This window comes from Gallinula chloropus (assembly GCF_964237585.1).
Source record: "Gallinula chloropus genome assembly, chromosome: 1".
Lineage (NCBI taxonomy): Eukaryota > Metazoa > Chordata > Aves > Gruiformes > Rallidae > Gallinula > Gallinula chloropus.
This window is the reverse complement of record NC_140085.1, coordinates 36,986,135-37,005,671: the sequence shown is the minus strand read 5'-3', so window position 1 is coordinate 37,005,671 and position 19,537 is coordinate 36,986,135. Positions and strand designations below refer to the sequence as shown.

General features: G+C 41.2%; 2 protein-coding genes across 2 annotated transcripts; one reads left to right on the top strand and one right to left on the bottom strand.

Moving 5' to 3' along the window:
- Positions 1-1,233: 1,233 nt before the first annotated feature.
- Positions 1,234-7,375, bottom strand: DNAJB9 (DnaJ heat shock protein family (Hsp40) member B9). The gene is made up of 3 exons (XM_084277670.1): positions 7,339-7,375; positions 3,381-3,608; positions 1,234-2,110 (listed from the first exon to the last, which is right to left on the bottom strand). The coding sequence occupies exons 2-3, from the start codon at positions 3,595-3,597 to the stop codon at positions 1,680-1,682; spliced, it is 648 nt and encodes a 215-aa protein (XP_084133796.1). The 5' UTR covers positions 3,598-3,608; positions 7,339-7,375; the 3' UTR covers positions 1,234-1,679.
- A 275-nt stretch (positions 7,376-7,650) lies between these two features.
- On the top strand, positions 7,651-16,724 carry THAP5 (THAP domain containing 5). The gene is made up of 3 exons (XM_084268912.1): positions 7,651-7,757; positions 11,787-11,976; positions 15,217-16,724. Exons 1-3 carry the CDS (start codon positions 7,675-7,677, stop codon positions 16,183-16,185), a joined length of 1,242 nt encoding a protein of 413 aa, XP_084125038.1. The 5' UTR covers positions 7,651-7,674; the 3' UTR covers positions 16,186-16,724.
- The last annotated feature ends 2,813 nt before the right edge of the window (positions 16,725-19,537 follow it).

Genomic DNA, 19,537 nt, shown 5'->3' with positions numbered 1-19,537 from the left:
GGTGGAAATAACACAAACACACTCACTCCTGCACTCTCCTACGTACAAGAATATTGCACATTCCAATAATGTTGCACAAATTACTGGCTTTTTATAAAGACCATATATGAGGTATTAGTCTATTAATAAATAAAGAACATGGAAAAGGAAAAGCACTTAATATAATGCAACAATCCATTCCAAGTATTTAGTGGATGAAAACTAAACAGGCAATAATACGTACCCTTGAGGGGAAGGTTAAAGTTACTTAGCAAATAGGCAGCTTTCAATATCCATCCAAGAAGCAAAGGGTTAAATCTCTTTTAATAAAGACTTTAAGAACTCAAAGCCTACTCCAAACACTGCTGTTTAAAACGCTCTTTTTACTCACCTAATCTGAAAGGTAAATTCTTATCTTGCAATTCTAAAGCAACAGCAATATGTGGGTGACAGCAGTGTTTATTAAGGGGAATCAATGTAATTCACGAAGTCTGTATTACTAGTTAAGAAAACAAACAACCCTTGGATTGACATCAACTCAAATATTCAGGGGTTTTGTTCTGGGTTTTTGGGTTTGGGGGGTTGTTTTGTTGTTGTTTAGGTGGGGGTTATGTTGAGGGGTGGGTTCTTAAATTTCAGATAGTCTTGTCATGGATTTCCCCATGCTTGTGTTGAAACTGATACCCATTAGCAATGTCCTTGTTATGGTACCAGCACCACAAAGCATCAGATCAACACAATTGTTATTTTCAGGTTTTACTATGTCTATGGTAAGAATTTACCTTTCGAATCACAATGCTGAAAAATTCCTGCTGACAGGTAATAAATCTATTTAAACACAATCTACTGACCTTCCAGAAACACTAGGAATCTGCAGGCAAGCTTATCTTGTTTAAGTTCACAAGAGCACAGAGGAGTATTTAAAGTTCAATAAACTAAGCTATAGAAACTACACTGCACACCTTGTAATACAATAAGCGTAAATAAGAGTGTTTTCAGTATGCTCTTCCAAACCTGGTAAAAGAGATATCTGCATTATGAAAGAAAAAAAAGCCAACCAAACAAGACCTTGTGTGCACACAAACTTACACATTAGTAGCCCTTTAGCAAGTCAAGGGTTATGCAAATCCTAGAATCTTTTCAGACTAGTGAAGGGCTATTTTGAAATAAAAGTACTTCCTACATCACTGTCCTATGAAGCACAATCTTAACACAGACCCAGGCAAGCCATATTTCTGCTGCTAATTTGCACAGTTAAGTCCATATCAGGTAAAACTCAAGTGAAAACTTGGAAAAATGTGATTTTAGAAAAGCAGCACTTCAAAATTAAACTATCTCTTCTGCTGTAATCCATGCACCAGTAACTCAAACAGTCCTGAATTGGCACATAGGAAAAAAATCATATTACATTCTTGAATGTGAAAATATGTATCTTGTGTTGGAGTACAGTGTTTACTAAACTGATGTATTTTTTTCTGTCAAATAAGTTTATTTCTCTCCCATTCTAAGGGATTGCTGAGACATTTACTTCCCAAATACATGTTGGTTCTATCCTGAAGATTAGTTTCACCTACAATTTCTTTATAGCAGTTAAGTGTTTTTCAGAACACACAGTTCAAATTATTTTTCCATGTTTGCGCAAAACCAAGAACGATTATGTAGATGTTGGAAGAAGACAAGAGATGAAGAGAAAGGAAACATTACTGTCCAGAACAGTCCGTATACGTGGTAACCATGTTTCCTCGTCTCTGGGTGACAGTTCTACAGTGCTTGCTGGATCCATGGAATCTGCTATCAGTTCGCACCGCATGCCGGTGCGCGTTTTCGAAGTCACTAAACGAGAACATTTTCTCCATGTTTTCAAATACGTCATCAAACAGTCCACCTCCAAAGGAGAACTCCTGAAAGGAACGTCTCTGCCGGTTGTGAGCTTCCCGATGACTTCGGAAGTGATTTTCAAAGTGCTTTTTTGACCGTGAGTTTTGACTGAAGAGGTCAAAGTCTTTGAAGAGATCATCAAAGTTGAAATTAAATGACTGATGGAACGGGCTTCCATTATTTCCTTGACCTCCATGACGGCCAAACTGATCATATTCTCTTCGTTTATTCTCATCTGATAACGTTTCATATGCTATTGCCATTAAAAAAAAAAAAAGTTTTAAAAGTTCATTTGCATTCCCATTTAAAAAAAGTTTAAAAACCTATACACAAATACAAAGAACAGCCTTCTCTGACTCCCTCAACAGGACAAATTTCAAGCAACACTTTCATTCAACATACAAGCCCAATCAAGCTTTTGTTTAACTTTTTCAAACCATAATGTAGGTATACTGCAAGGACATACTCAAAAATTTAAACTCACATAACACAACAGAGTGTAACTAGGAATAAAGTTTAGTGATGATATTTGAAAGAAAATAGCAGTGACACATGACAATCAGAAAGACTAAATGAAGGAGAGAGGATGAGTTTGGAGCTCTAATGAAAAAAAATAAACTGACTGCTGCATTGCTATCACAGAAACATAAGTGCAGTGTCTGCAACTGCCAGCCAGCCAGCAAGTTCTAGTTACACTGCAGTTACAACTAAGCAAGAAGATAAACATCAAGGAGATAAAGGGAGTTCATTTCCCCGGTGTCCGAATTCTCAGTTTTTTCCAAAAGTTTAACATTAAACCTAAGTTCTGTGATTGGATATACCTGCATCTGATCTTTGATCCAGAGCTACAGCTACTGGTGGTCCAAGTCAGAAAGTCTAACAGGTAACATACCCATTCTGATAACGTTAAGCATTTAAAATACTTCCCTCTTCTTATCTGTGAAAGGCTTGCAACTATGCAGCATTTACTTAAACCCTCCCAATGCCTCCAGTAATAAGTGGTAACAGCTGTAATAAGCACCTATAAGGCCGACCCTCCCTTTCATTATATTAACAACTACCTGTCTTTCAAAAGAACTCTTTTGCAAACAAGCAGCTAAAAACCAAAAAGGTCTTACTACCTAGGGGAACTATACAAATGCTTATTATAACACAGTCTACAAGGAACAGAAGTGGGAACATCTTTTTCAACAAGACTTTTTAAGCTGGATCTTACCAGACAGATCAAAAGGTAAGAATTAGCTTACTAAGGCTAAACCTGTCCTACTACCAAATATTTTTTGCTACAAGAGGCATAAGTAAAAGAATCTAATAAACAGAAAAGCGTAAACTGAGTAAACTGCCTACTTATGTGCAAGGACATAGAAACAATTCAGATACTGATAGTGGACATTTGGAAGCACAGAAGTAGACTTAAGAAATAATTTTTACTTTTTATTCTGTAAAAACAGGGTATACTTAAATTATAAGGCTTATGTCTGTAAATGTGGTATCAAATTAAGACTAAGGTTAGCATATGTTACCTTCTGCAATTTCTCTAAATTTCGCTTCTGCACCAGGACTCTTATTTTTGTCTGGGTGGTATTTCATAGCCAGCTTGTGAAAGGCCTTCTTGATCTGGCGGTCAGATGCATTTTTTGGAACTCCCAAGATATCATAATAGCTCTCTGTAGCCAATATTAATTCAGTTATCATTAAAATGCAGAGAGCAAATGTGAAAACAGCTTGTGTAGTGGCCATTTCTCTGGTTCCTAGAAAGAAAAAGAAATAAACTTGAAGAACAAGTTACTTTACATTCCAGACAACTTCAAGGTACAACCACAAGCTGGAAGATGAAGACCTGCATTTTTCAGGAGTCAGTCAGTGACTGACATGTAAGCATTTCACACGTCAAACTCAATTTCGTTTCATAATCAAGGATCAAGTACATGAAAATACTGCAAATTCATGTTTCACGTGCATCATAAGCATGCTCCAGGGCTTATCTTTGGTTTACACCTATCCTTAACTGTACATTCTCCCACAGAGCTGTTGAAGTAAACATGCAACACATTTCACTGTATCAAACTGTTCATGCTCACATACCTGAACTAGCTTCAAACTAATCTTTAAGTTCTAGGACCGCACATGCAGCAGCACTAAATGAAGTGCAGGTGGCAAAAACCCACTCACACAGCACTGGCAGACCAATTCCCTGATTAGCTTGTGCAACAAGAACCTGAAAACACAATGGCCATAGTAGAGTTCAACTGTAAAGTGCAGGAAGACAGAACTCTGAAGACATTCCTGCTCAATCATTAAACTGGCTTAGGGTGAATGTGAACAAAACACTCATCTAGAGCACAGAGCTCAGTCAAGTAGGGCACATTTTCCTTTACAATGAGTTGGGTTGGACTTAGCTTTCATATTAGACTATAAATAACAACACCTATTATCATATCTTTGACATCAAAGAATTAACCTTATAAATACCAGTGCATATAGGAGGTTCACAAATGAATCTCAATGTCTGAACTGAACTCTTCTTGTCTTCTGAACAAGGAGCTTGAACAATAATTAAAAGCTATAACTTTTTTCTTTTTTTTTCCTCCAGTAAAAAGTTAAATTTTTAAACAAAGTGATAGTAGAACTCAAGGAAATGCTGTGGTACAGATAAGTCAAAAGAAAAAACAATTCCATGTAGCTCCACAATCTTTCATGATTTTTTATGAAGGATGGGCTGCACTCTTTCTATCAGATGTAATCCGATGATTTTTGTAAGATCTGTGCACACTGTATTTAAAACAGGGAGTACAGAAACCTGAACATTGAAAGACAGAACGCTTGCTGTCATCTACAAGCCCCTGATCATGCCAGAAGGCACTACCATCACCAGATTAAACTCATTTGAATGTACCATAAATACAACTCAGATGAATTGTACTGCTTTACTGAAAGCTGAATAAGCTATCCTTATAGTCCGAGAACCGTTACAGTTAGAATATTTTCAAACAGTATGGGGCCCAAATATTTGTCACACAGAGTTCAAAACCTTTGAATACCGTACATGAGACAACTAAGCCTTTAATACAATGTCCATACCCTCTAAACAGCCAAGCATCAAAAATGGAAAAAAACCCCCACATTTCTAGTAGGTAAATCACGGGGCTAAAATGAATCTTGTAAGGCATGAGCAAAAGGCTCCTAAGATTGATGTACCCATGCCCTCTTAAGCATTTATTTGGCTAGCAGCCTGCACGATATCAAGTGTTAAGGAGCAGCAGTTGAAACAAATTGTATTTTGATCGGTGTACTTAGATACCAAACAGGCAGCTCTTTTCAGTATTCTTTGCACATGATACCAGGCATAAATTTAGTACATGCCTTTACATGGGCTAACCACCTATTTTCTCTCACCAGTTTACCACGCTGAAATTTTGCCACTTGAGCACAAAGAACCACACTCACATACATCCTTCCACACTCTGGGGCTAATAGTACAGATTAATATCTTCATCTAACACCGGAGATTGATTTTATTTTACTTCATATCCCCACCCCTCAAGCATCGTGCTTACACAGTCACCTGCAGCACTTACTTACGGCTAACTTCCTTGCTTCTACTATTTAACACTGAAAAGAGCCAAAGAGTTTGCGACCTTCATTGAGAGACAAGTCCTTTTACAACTCCCGAGCTCCGACCCTGATAACGCCACCACACTTCAAAGCACCACACTTCAAAGAAGTTTTCTGCTCCGCCTTTCATTCATTATCAAGAATAACAGAAGCTAAAAAGAACACCTAACTTCTCCTTCTTCTACAGTTTTACGTTAGGAATTTTGTAATGCAATTCTATGCGGTACTGCCCCTAGTTTTGTCTGGATTTCTAAAGCATATTTAAAAAACAAATCAGTACCTACGTTTCACTATCTTTTTAAATAACACAGACAATTCTGCCCTTGAACAACTCAGTAAAGTCAAATCTAAGAATAAAATGAAGCATAAGTGAAAATCAAATGCAAATGAAACTAAAATACAAATGAAACTCCAGTTTCACCTTTCAAACTTACAAGGCTATCACAAAGACTTTCTACATCTTATATCCAGACGCCATCAATTATTGAATTTACCTTCTAGAAAACGCGTGGTTTACTTTCTGTCAGCATCAGCACTGCTGCTGTTACCAAAGATGTTAAATGCCTGACCTCTGCGCCCTGCCTTCCCTATTTTTACAATCCGTTCCAAAGTAAAGTCTCTTTTATAGGCTTACTCTGTTCATGTCTCTTCTCCCTCAATTTCTCAGCTGAAGAGACACAGGTAAGTTTTGTTTTCCAGGCTACACACAGTAGTTACTTAGAACACATTCCAGAATCTGTTAGCATTCAGCTCATGCCACGAAACAGTCCCTCCTAACAAATACTGAAGAACTACATCTTGTTTGCATCTATATAGTTAAGAGATTTTTCTTAACGCAGAATAACTATTTAACTCTGACAGATAAGTAGTTACAGATTTTAACTACTATTAAGCTGTATAAGTGTAAGCAGTTACAGCCTAATGTTTATGAAAAATATTGCAGAGTGATAACACACAATCAGTTCCTTATGAGCTTATCTACATTTATCAGTAGCTGCACTATGACGCGATGTTTAAAGATAACGCACCTGGAATAAAACTGTCACATATAGAAAGTAAGGAGGTACTTCCACTTTGCAATGTAAATGCCCTGTTCCATCCTCCTTGGAAAGGCACTAGCAAAGACCTTAGGCATATGCTTATATTCACAAAATTTCACCTACTCAGAAAATCCTCAGCATTACTACTGCTCTGAATTATGATGCCCTACTCAGTGAAATTCTGGTGTTATGTAGCCCTTTTCACAAACGATTCATTTACTGTATGGAAGTTACCCAAGTTTTCCACCGGGTCTCATATCACGACTAGCCCGATGAGTAAGCAAGTCTCGCAAGCCCACAGACAGTTACAGGTAAGTCTTTCAGACTCTGAGGGGCTCGCATTTTTCTTGGGCACACACTGACCTGAAAGCGAATCTAGAAGGCTCCTCAGCCTTACTCTGAAGAAGAGGGAAATGAGGCAGAGCCTACCCTGAGATCACCCTCCCTGACCAGACCCCTAATGAGCCTCGTTAGCAGATACACCACCAAGCAAGGCCCAGCCAGACCTCGGCGGGCGACACCAGCGACACTAAGTGACGCTATCCCACCTCCAAGTCGGCCAGGCTTGGGGAGCAACAGAGCAGACTGGCCTAGCAACAAGTAACAGCCCAGAAGGCAAATAAATCCCCCAGACCGAGTCCCGGCGCCCTTCCATTCCCACACCGCGCCGAACCCCCCTTCCCCCGGCGACCCTTACCCCCTTCAACCCTTCCCCGCCTGCCTTCCTTCCAGCTACCTCAACCTCAGCACCCCTCCGCCTTTCTGAAGCCCTTCCACAGCAGCCCAGGCCCTTCGCTACTGCCCCTCTGCCCGCCGCGCCCCTTACCTCAGCCCTCGCCCGCCGCCGCCAGCGCAGAAGCCGCTGCCCCTCAGCGCCCCGCGCGCCGCTCCCGCCTAACCTCCGCCAGCTCTCGCGCGGACCGCCCCCCCCGCGCCCCAACGGCGATTCCTACACGAAGCGCTGCGCCATTGGCCGCTCGGCCCCACGTGACGCAGCGCACGCGGACAACCGCCGCTGCGGCCGCTGGCGCTGGGCGGGGCTCTGTTTTGTCACGTGAGGGGCGGGCGCGGCGGGGGCCGCTGTTCCCGCGTTTCCTGGCCCCCGCTGCCGCTGTCGCCGTGTGTATGGTTCCGCTTCGCGGCCGGGCCGCCCCGCTCCGCCATGCCGCGATACTGTGCCGCGTCCTACTGCAAGAACCGAGGGGGCCAAAGCTCCAAGGACCAGCGCAAGCTGAGCTTCTACCCGTGAGTGGCCGGGGAGGGCGGCAGGAGTGTCTGCCGACGGGCTGGCCCCGGGGATGCCAACACCGGAGGGGCCAGCCCTGGGAGAGGCGAGGCCCGGAGCGGCCCCTGGGGTGGGGGATGGGAACAATACAGATGGCCGAGAAAGTAACTTTAGGGGCTGGGAGCTGCCTTTGAACCCCGCTTGGCTCCCTCGGGAGAATAAGGCTCTCGTTTTGGGGAGGGAAAGGGGAGTCCGCAGGCTCAGCATTTAGTCACCGGGCCCGCGCTTGCCTGGCGGGGGGAGAGATGCAGGAGCGTCCGAGGGCCCTCGAATAAGGCGCAGAGGATTCGTGAAGCGAAAATCAAGGAGATTGGACTAAAACCAAAACCTGCGCTTCGGGCCGTGAGGCCGCTCAGCTGACGGAGCCCAGTAACACCCCTTTGCCCTGTTTATTTCGGGCGCGGCAGCCCTTGTGGAAGGGCAGGGCGTTGGGTAATGGTGAAGGAGCCCAGGATCCCCTCTGACAAGCCTGGAGGACCGACCAGGGCAGGAGAGTAAACATGCAGCGTATCTTTAAATATTGCTACTGGAATTGCTGTCATAACCACGCCGCAAGCAGAGGTAGTGCTGAGCTGGCTGGAAGCTGGCTAGCTTGGTTGCCAGAAGCCGGTTTATGGTGGCTGCGTGGGACTCGCTATCTGGCTGCCTGGTTGATTAGTCACCGCGGCGGGCCCGCAGCGACCTCTGCACTGTTGCGGTTACGTGGCTTCCCAGATAGGTGAGCTGAAAAACAGCGTTTCCTAACCCCGAGAGGAGCACAGTGCAAGTAATTAAATATTAATGTATTGCTGTGAATAAAACATTGGTAAGCACTTGTCAGCGTGTGGTGGTTTAACCCTAGCGGGAGGTAAACAGCTTTGCTCCCTGTCCCCAGGTGGTATGGGATAAGGACGGATTACTGGGACAGCAAAGGGAGAGGGAAAGAACAACAACAATAGGAATAAGAGAATGTAGATAGGGGGTGATACACAAAGCAGTTTGCTCACTACCCAGAGCCCCCATGCTATATTAAGTAATATAGGTGGTAACGGGATGGTTGGACTAGATGATCTTGGAGGTCTTTTCCAACCTTAATGATTTTATGATTCTATGGCTCCTACCTGGCTATCTCCCCCCCCATATTTACTGAGTGTAATGTCATGATATCAAATACCCCTTTGGCTAGTTTGGGTCACCTGTCCTGACTGTGTCCCCTCCCAGCTTCTTGTGAAAATTAACTGTATCCTAGCCAAAAACTAGGGCACAACAGAAGGAATTTTGTAGCATTTAAGAAAAAACTTGAAGAATAAATTTCACACTAACCTCAAAATATGTTTTGGTAAAATTTATACCTCAAACTAAATTATCCGTGTTTATCAGTTCCTGAGTAGTTATTGTTATTCCAAGGTCAGGAACGCGATGTAGGAATGCCAACAGGAAGACTGCCTTGACAGGCGTTTTAGTTCAGACTGAAGGAAAGCTCTTTTTCCCAGCATGTCTCTTAATATGTGAGTCATCATAAAACCATCATGAACGGTCCTTTAGAAAGGGTGCTGAGATTTGGTTTATAGAGATCACTTGCCCTACATTAGCAACTGCTAGTGATGTGAATAGCAAGTTTTATTCCCTTGATTCTTACCACCCCAGAGAAGTCCTCTGGTGCTCTGTAGTTTTGGGTTCGAATCCCTTCTGAACTGTTTAACTGTGATCTAATCTCAGCTGGTCTATGTGCCTGACTTTATTTCTTCACCTTGATGGTGAAGCGGTGGCAGCTCCTGAAGAAATTCTGTCCAGTTTCTCTTTCCATTTTCCTTTTTTTTGGTGTCAGATGCTGTTGATGAGCAGGGGATATTGAAGCAGGAACAGGTTTTGGCAAAGTTAGCCTTGAACTAAAATGATAAATTTTGCTATCAGACATTGTTTCTCACTACAGATTTAGTTGCTTCCCATCTGAAGCTGGCTGCCTGTGGGGAAGGCAGAGTGTGCTGTGTTCCAAGGGTAACAGCAGCAGAAGCAAATGTTCTCTAGCCTTTCTTGGAGAGGGTGTGATTGGTGACATGGCCTTCACTTGAAGGACACCATCTTCTTACTGAGAGACACCTTTGGACCTTTTCAGTAACATCCCAGCTCTGCCACTCGTGGCACATTATATATGAATGCTGCTATTGCATGTACATAATCTGAGTAGGCAGGATTTGAAAAGGCTGAACTTCTAACCTGTTCTCTGGAGGTTGTCCTGTTCTTGACAGCATTCATTGTTCCTTGTGTTGCTGCAGACACTCAGAGCCACGTGCATCAAAAGTTTTCTCTGTTTCCTTGGTAACTTCAAAACTTAAATGGCAACAAATTCAAAAGGTTGAGGAAGAGGTGAGGCCATGCACATTGGTCCTGTGAATCTCATGTTCTCTCTCTCTCAGCATCAGCCAAGTTTGCCATTGTGGAACACTATGGAACGCTGTGTAAGAGAGTTGTTGCCCTGTGTGGCTTTTGGAGGAAACCTGCAGCTTCAGGGATTTGAGGGTGGCATCTAGGCTTTGCCAAGAAGTAGCTTGACTGACTGGTGCCTTTCTTGGTGTTTGGGTGACACTGGGCACTCCAAGGTCCCTCACCAGCTCCTGTTAAATGGGAATACCTCACTGCAGAACCTTTTTTTTTTGTGCATTGATGTTCCACAGTTCTAATGGGCATAACAAAAAGAACTGACTATAACTTAAAAGGAAAGAAGAACTAAGGGAAGAGAAATGGAGTTAAGAATGCTCCATTTTTATTTAGGGAGTAAAGGAAAATGGCTCTTGTAAAGCAGCTGTAAGTACTTGTTCATGTTTGGGTGTTTCTGTTGTCCATCATACTGCCAACAGCTAATACTTTTTACATCCTACAGTTAAGATCAGGTCAGCTTTAATGACCACATTAATCTGTCTCACACAGTTTCATATAAACAAAACCAGATTTTAAAAAATTACTGCAGCTTGTGATTCTGAGGACCATTGCTTTCTTAACAGTAATTATTTAACAGTGCTTAGAATTCGAGTTACAGTTTATATATATTGCCTATGGTTATGTGCTACAATTGAAAGGAAAGTTGATACACGCCAGAGAAACCTGTAAGTGTGTTACAAATACCCTGATGTCTCTTTGGTAAGAGGTCAGAGCCAAGGATGGATATCTGTATGCACTTTCTTTTAATTTCTTTGTCTTTCCTATGTGATTTGTCTGACCATTTGCCTATATTTAATTTTTTTTCCTGTGAATCTATATACTCTTCATTTGCCTTTTTGAGTTATCAAATAATCTGAAGTATGACATATGTTAAAAGATATTCTATTAAACAAAAATAGTAACAGAAGTTCTTGTTACTAGTTTTGCCTAGTAAGACAAAAACCTTCACAAATGCTATTTCTAAAATAGCAGGAGCAGACCAAACTTTTTAAATGAAGTCAGAACGTTTAATAAGACTTCAGCAGAACTACTTTCTGAACGAGAGTGGCAGGATCAAGCCTTTTAAAATACCTGTTTGGAAACACTTGGCCAGCAGAAATCAATAGAAATTCTAATCACAGAATCACAGAACTGCAGGGGTTGGAAGGGACCTCAAGAAATCATCGGGTCCAACCCCCCTGCCAAAGCAGGTTCCCTAGGACAGGTCACACAGAGAGGCGTCCAGACGGGTCTTGAATGTCTCCAGAGGAGGAGACTCCACAACCCCCCTGGGCAGCCTGTCCCTGGGCAGCCTGTATCATTTCTGTATCTTTTTCTGTAACTTTTTTGCTACCACTACAAACCTGAACTCTAGAGCAAATATCCAATTAGAAATAACCTGGATAATTATTGGTTTAATATTTAAACTTTTTAAAAAACATTAACTATTTTAATAACTCTGTAAGAATACCTTGCAAGGGACAAAACCATTTTTTATTGAAAGGAAGAAGGATGGAGGGAAGGAAGGAAAGAAAAAAAAAACCATTTCTTTTCTTTGTGTTTTTGCCTGTTGCTTGTGGTTTTGCCTGAAGATTTCCCCTTCATGATAAAGAGAGACTTGAGAAGTGGCTGAGGAATATGAAGCGAGTTGCGTGGACGCCGAGTAAGCACCAGCTTCTGTGCAGCGATCATTTCACCCCCGACTCCCTGGATGTGCGATGGGGGATACGCTACCTGAAACACACCGCTGTGCCAACAATCTTCTCTTCTCCAGATGAGGAGGTAGTGTCTTCCTGTCTTCTTTATTGTCATAAATTATTGGTTACACACAAATCCTGTGCTGCACAGGCACCTAATCTTCGTCAAAGCTGTGCTGATTCTCTTCTGGCCCGTTACTGGCTTCCTCTGGATCATCATATCGGGGGTGGGAGAAATGGAAAGACTGGAGTTACTTCCAAGGCCAGATTGCTGCAACTGAAATGTGTAGCTGAATAACTTTACAACATAATTTCTTTTTAGTCATGGAGATCTCTGTCTTCTTGGACAGCTGCAAGTGTTACCCAGGCTCCTTGTGACTCTATAGAGTGAAAACCAATCTTGATGAATCTCTCAAATGTAACAATAAAAAAAATTTACCATTTGTGGCAGTAGTAACTTAGGAATAAATACCTTTCCTTCCACATGCACACACATACACTGCTTCAATATATCCCTCTCTTCTCTGTGCTGTCATGGAACAGGGAGCTTTACCTTTTGAACTGCACTGTGCTTCTGTGCAGTTGCAGATAAATTATGTGACTTCCCTCCCAAGAAAAACGGGGTTTCCCCACCTCTTCATTCTCTTCTTTTGCTTGTGACCATAGACCAGTCATAGTACAAAGGTGGACAGTAGAGTTACAAGGTTAACAAACTTTATTTAGTGGTGTTGCCAAGAACACACCAGTGGCTCCTTTAAATTATTTTTGAATTAGCAATATATATGGGAAGTCATGGATAAATATATACAGTTTTGGAACAGAATATTCTGTGCTTCCTTTCAATATATCCATCACTTCCTTACTATAAAAAAGATGCCAGTTATTGTTGTGCTTGGCATTTGTGGTACTGTGAACTTGCCTTCCTGTGGTCTCACTTCTCCCTCTGGCATTGTTTTCTTTGTTCTCACTCTTCTGTCTGTGCTTTTGCACATATCCTGTCAGCAACCACCCCAGCAAATCAGCAGTGTCCATAGACCTAGCCACTGATTCAGTAGTTGCCCCAAACCCAAAATTTCTAGGTAGACTGAATATTCTCAAAGACATGAACTGTCTTTATTTAGAGGGAGGGAGAATCCATTCTTACTGTGTTCCAAACTTAATGTAGAGGAACAAGAAGGTACAGTCCCAAGCTGCCTTTCAGCACTTATCTATAAACCCTTGGGTTGGAAAACTGGGAGCAGCAAGGAGAGGGAAAAGTTGCAGTGTTTGTGTATTGCTCACCACCACCTTGTTTTAAGCATTATACAGAACAAGTGAGAGGTATCTTCCCAGCAATGGTTAATGATTTAATGATTTCATCTTCTCAATAAAGAATTTTTGCCCTTCACAAGCAGTGCTGGCTGCCTGCATTGCAACGTTGGTAACCATTACAGGTTATTTTGCAAGGATTCTTATCTGGAAGGGTATCATAAGAGCGTGAGAGCAGGGACAGATGGACAAGGAAGCTTTTCAATGAAAGTAAAGATCTTCAAGCAGCTTTATCCAGAAAGGTGTTTTGGTGCCTTTCCTTCAACTTCACTGGCAGTTTTCATAGGCAAGGATTTGGGGGACATTTCTCCAGTTTCTTTCACAAGAGATTTGACTAGTTAAAATGCCAGAGCCGAAGTTGTGTGGACTCATCTCAGACCAGAGCTCGTTTATTGAAACACACACAGAGCTTATATAGGTTTCTATATCAGTACATGAGTTACATTACATTGCTATCTATTGGTTAGATGCTCTGTTCACCTGCCTTACATGTGTCTCACTTTTGCTAATAATTGGTTGAGGCTACACAGTCACATTGTTCCTTTTTAAGGCAGTTGTTGACATTCTTGCAGTTTCTTATCTTGTTCTCAGGCTTCTGCTCATCTCCCACTGCATTCCAATTATTCCTTAACCTATCTTCGCTCAACCCCCAGGCCTGATTTTATGGGAGTGAGAAATAAATTTGTATGGGCCAAAAACCCCATTCCTCTCAAAATGCATTGCGACAGTTAAAAGATTTAGTTTGAGGCCTTTTCAGCTGATGGTTGAACAGAGAAAGGGAAATACTTCATTGTCTCAAAAGCCCTGAGATTGGTGTTATGTTAAATATCACCTTTGAAAAAAATGAAGGTAATCAAATGAGTTCTATTTTTGCATACACTTTTCAGCACTTTAACACTGAAGTTTTGCATAAAATCAAATTACAAAGTGTAATGTATTTAGGATACTTCAGGCTACACACATACATTCTTCTCTGAACATACACTTTACAATTATCTTTTCCATTGCAATTTGGTTTTTTCCAGCCTGGCCTCTTTTCTGCAGCACACCTCCCCTATCTCCCACCCCACCACCCCCTGCCTTATTTTTCCCAGCCCACATTTAGTTAGCAAAGTTTAAGCTGATTCTTTTTCTGGTTTTGTTCTGGGTTTTTTAGTTTTGCTTTTTAGTCCACAGGCCTAACCCGAGTACATGTTCTGCAGTGTGGTTTCTTCACTATCAAGCCTACTAGAAAAAAAATAATTGTTTGGATACTTAAATCTAATCATGTGGTGATGTAGTTTATGTGTAGGCAGGGAAAAGAAGGCAGCTAAAAAAGGATAAGCTTTAAATTGTCTCTCAGTAACAACTTATTTTTGAAGTCCTGTTACAATTTTATCCTTCTGCTAAAGTTTCTCTCCATCCAATTAAGTTCTCAATTTTTATTACTTGAGAAGTTTAGTTGTCAGAACTTAACTACTTGTTATGAAGTCTGCCTGTGTATTTGTGCATGAATATGTTTCACTGTTCCACAAACCTGTGTCAATAATTCTTCTGTTGTTGTTAAATTCTCTTAGGGGTTGACTGCAGGACTAAAATTTGCCGTAACTGACTAAAATCACTCGATTTCATCTTTAATGCAAAAAATCTTGTACTGTGTATATTTAATACACCTATAGCTAATGCAGTGTTTCAGGCGATAATAAGAGATGCCAGACAGTCTTGGTCAAACAGATTTGTGTAGCCACTTCTCTTCAAGTGCTTTTCAAACGATGGTGACTCACGTAAAAAATAATAAAAAAAAATTAATTAAAAACTATCTATAGCCTTTAGAGCTTTAAGATCATATTTTAACATCCAGGACCTGAAGCAAAGTTATGGAATACATATGAATTTTCATGTCTCTGGTGTTAATTTTTAAATTATTAGTTACACAGTGCCATGCTATAGAATAAAAATTGCCATTTTTTTAAAATGTTCAAGTGATTTCCTAGTTACAAGGTGGTTGGATTTGTGGGGAATTTTTTTTTTTTTCTAGGAAAAAGACTCTTCTCAAAACACCCCAGAAGAGATAAAGAGAAAAGACCCAAAAGAAGCAAATTCAAGTGTAGAGTCAGAGAAGACACCCGTATCACTTGAACCTTGTGCACCAAAGAGCAATCATGTAATTGCAGAAAATGTAGATGAAACAGCAGAAGTAGTTTGTTCAGCTGCCTTGAGTAAACCTTTACAAATTGAAAACCTACAGCTTCAGAATGGAGAATACTTTCAGGTAGACAGTGTCATTCTTGGTAATTCATCTGAGCAGCATGTAGATCAACCAGATCCTGTTTTAATGGCAGCAGCAGTCCAGAGCATGGAAGCTACCAGTGTTCAGACTTCTGTAGAGGATCAAGTCGGATGTACAGCTACAGTCTTGCAATTTACAGGCCCTTCCTACTTGAATTCCTCTCTGAAACTGCAAAATGCTTTAGGTTCGATTACCGACTATGCAATTGAAAATCCAAACTCTCATGTTGTAGGCTGTTCTGTTGAAGTGCAGCCATCCAGTGAAAATCCAGTTTTCCTGAGTACAGTCACGGAAACTATTGAAGAGTTCAGTGGAAGTGAAGGATCTGTCATTGCTATCATCATGCCAGTTGAGAGTCCAGCAGAGCCTGAAATAGTTGATACTACTTACCTGCCTATGAAGCAACAGGTTTTTGAGACAGAGGAGGCAGAAACAGATAAATCTTTGTATATGGGTGTATATGATGGAATCGAAGTATTACAAACTGAGCACTCATACTGCAAACAAGACCTAGACAGAGACTACCTTTGGCAAAAAATTTCGAAGCTCAACTCTAAGATCAATCTGCTTGAAATGCAGGAGATAAAAACTTTGGGGAGACTCAGGTCCTTGGAAGCTCTAATTGGACAATTGAAGCAAAAAAATCTGCTTTCTGAAGAAAAGCTGAATATTGTAGAAAATTGCTTTACAGCATTTGAAGTGACTATGATAGAGTAAAGGCTTTCAGTGGTTGCTCTAAAACATCTTTTTAGCCTCTTTTACTGTTTGTACAAATGAAGTTTTGTTTCAGTCATGGTACTTTGAACATCTAATGCAAATTGTGTGAATAGCATTTATTCTTTAAAACGCTACATCAACCACAACCAAAGCTCAGTTGTAGAATATTGCCTATAAAACATGACTCACAAGTAAGCTTTAAAAGAAAATAAAAGCTGTTAAAGTTTTGTTACAAAGTATATTAATTAAAACAATAAAGATAAGTTTAATCTTTCTAGCTGCAGGCTCCTCTGAAACATGCAGCTCCCCTATTTGGGGCAGCAGTAGAATGGACAGAATAAGCGTGTAGGGTGGGCAATTGTAAAAGTGCCATTAAAAAAAGAATAAGTGTCCCAATTCTCTTTGAAATGACTAATAAGGTATGTGATGAACATTGTCCAGTGAGGCCACGATTAATCTTTAATCTGCTGTTCATCTAACATTTGTTCTGATGGCTTTTTGTACACTTTGATCTTATTAAAATTGTTTCTGCAATAAAAGGTGTTTCATTTCTTGAAACAATTCTTTGAGAATATTCTTACACTGAACAGGTCCATCTTTTTTTTTTTAATGATTCAACTCAAATGGAAAGAACAAAAATACCACATCTTAAATAGTGGTATTTTTGCTGGTTAGTAAGAGGGAAAGCTCTAACTGTTCAGTAGTGCTCTCTGCTCAGTGTTGACCATCTTTAAGAATCTATAGCTGGGTCATGTATATGTGCTTAGTATTAGACTGAAGAAAACTGCTGTGCAGAGAAAATTGCTAGTGAAAGTAGCATCTGGCTCACTAAGTTGCAAACTAGTGCAATTTCAGAAAAAATCTGGAACTTGCAGAGTATCTGACTGGTCTGCTAAAGCAAGAGTGTTGTAAAGGATTTCTCAAAGGTTTGTCTGTATCAGTAACCACTGCTACAGGCCTGTTTTGTCCTTCAACGCGTTAACTTCTGTCAGGCTCTAAGCGTGGAGTATGCTTGAGAAATCCCTGAAGGTCAGTTACAGTATGATCAATTGTTTACAGGGACTCTGCAACACACTCTTCTCCCCCTGCCTCTGTTGCAGATTGCTGTCCTTGAAACACATACACGCCTGTTCTGACTTGTGAGCTCTGAAATCACAAGGGGTTGTCCTGTACCCTTAGAAACGTTGCTGAGATACAGGGTCCAGTCTTGTGAACATTGTTCAGGGGGCCTCTCCAAATTGTATGGTTTGGAGGTTTTTATAAAGTGGTTTGCTAAATGCTTTGTGAAATTGCTAAATGATTTGGCAGTGTTAGAATTTGAGAATGTCGTTTGAGACATAGACGTCTTTAAATCTTGGGAAAAACAAGTGTTCTGTTTTCCTCTTACGGAGTTTTGTGGGATTATAGCAGGAAAACTTAATAGCTCGACAAGCCTGCCACTCTGTCTACGGTGCACATAACAGGCCCTCTGCCTGTGGCTTCCTTTACACAAAGGTCTTAGTGCCAAGTAGGTCATTATTAAGGCCTACAATTAGCTCTTCTCACCTCGCATGCCTAACTGCTGCCTAAAGTAGCCCCTACTCTTACCAGACAAAGCATTAGGGCTGTTCAGCAAAGGTGTGACAGATACTAAGTAATAAGGCAATTTATTATCCTGGTGTTTTCAAGTAGAGCTTTGCAACTTTAGGTTTCAATTTCCCTTTTTTCCTTAATAGAACATTTGATCGGTGATTCCTGTCAGTGTGTCAGATCACAGGGTGTCCACCCCACCTCAGTGTGTCCATTGTATCCAGGTTCATGGTTTGTGCAGCAGACAGCATCACCAGCTTCACAAAAAAAGCCAGAGGTTGCCTGCAAGCAAGATGACTCTGAATGTAGCCTTTCTCATGGCTGGTCTTGTAGCGATGAAGAGGCTGTAACTCCACAAAGACCAGAATCAGTGCTGTGTTTTGTAGGTGACTGATGCAAATTGACCCCTGTAAGAGTTTGGGCAGACACCTTTTGTGTTCAGTTTAAAATATTTAATATTGTGGCTGGCTGTTGTTGCTTAGAGGAAAATACAGCTAGGCCCTTTACTGCAGTGATATCGTGACACTGAGTTACTTTAGGTTAGTCATTATGAGGAAGGAAAAACATGTTGGAAAGCACCATGCACCACTGAAATAGATGCTACATCTACATGTTGTTTTCAGTGTTTCCTAACCATAAAGCTGTACAGCCTTTGCACACAATTTTACTTCGCTAAACTTAAGAACTCTAGAAGGTGCTGTATTATTCCCTGACATCCAATGGAAACTGCTGCTGTGCAGTTGCAGCCTGGTGTCAAAGTAGTACATCATTCCATCTCTAATCTGACCAAGCTTGTCTTCATCCAACTTAGCCGTTTTCTTAATTTGTTGCTTGAAATGTTAAGCTGTACTTCTTTCCTGCTGTGCACTGGCTCCAGTAGGAATTGGGCACTTGGCTAGATCTTAAACTCCACCAATTGTATTTAACTTACCTGCAAGCAGTGTAGTTCCATCTAAGATTAAACTGGTGCCCATTTCCCGTGGTTTTCCATCTTTACAAGGTGGAATGAGAAGTTTTATTTAACTCCTTCTGAATGCAGTGCCAGCTACAGGGGATTATTTTTTCTTTCTATCAGACTAACAGGTATTCAGGACTTCTGTACTTGCTCGCATCAGTGGTACAAATACTGACTGCAGTCAGGCATGCTTCACAGGCATTAATTAAAAGTCTGTTTTCATATCTCATTAAATGTCTTTGCTATATTCTTACTCTCCTTTACCTCAGCCAAGCTGATGATCTTTGAGGTCCCTTCCAACCCAAACCATTCTATGATTATATGAAGTTGTAATTATTCTTGTCAGCTAAACCCTCTCTGATACTGAGGCTTGGCTTCTACGTTAGAAAAACCAGCATTGGATGTGGGCTCACTACAAATGCCATCTAAGTTAATAATTCTCTGCCCTCTTCTGTTTTGTCCAAGCTAGTCTACAAGGACGGGTGCTCTGCCCTGTGCTGTGGGGTCCAGCTGTGCCTACCTCAGCCATGGGGCAGTCGCCCTACTGTGAAGCAATCCTGTCTGACTGCCTTGCTGCTGGGCTCTAATGTCATACTAGATGCCCATCAGTAAACTTGCTGCAACACTGTGTTTTAAGAAATCACTTCTAATTTCTGTAACAGATTGATTGCCTTCAGTCAATCAATACCTAATCACATTTTGGTACATATGGCCTCCTGTGGAACTTGATGTACTCACTTTGTAGAGAAGCTTAACTGCAGGTTACTGCCATACATGCAGATCGCTGCTTCTGCACTTCAGCCTGAGCAAAGCCCTAGGTGCAGCCTA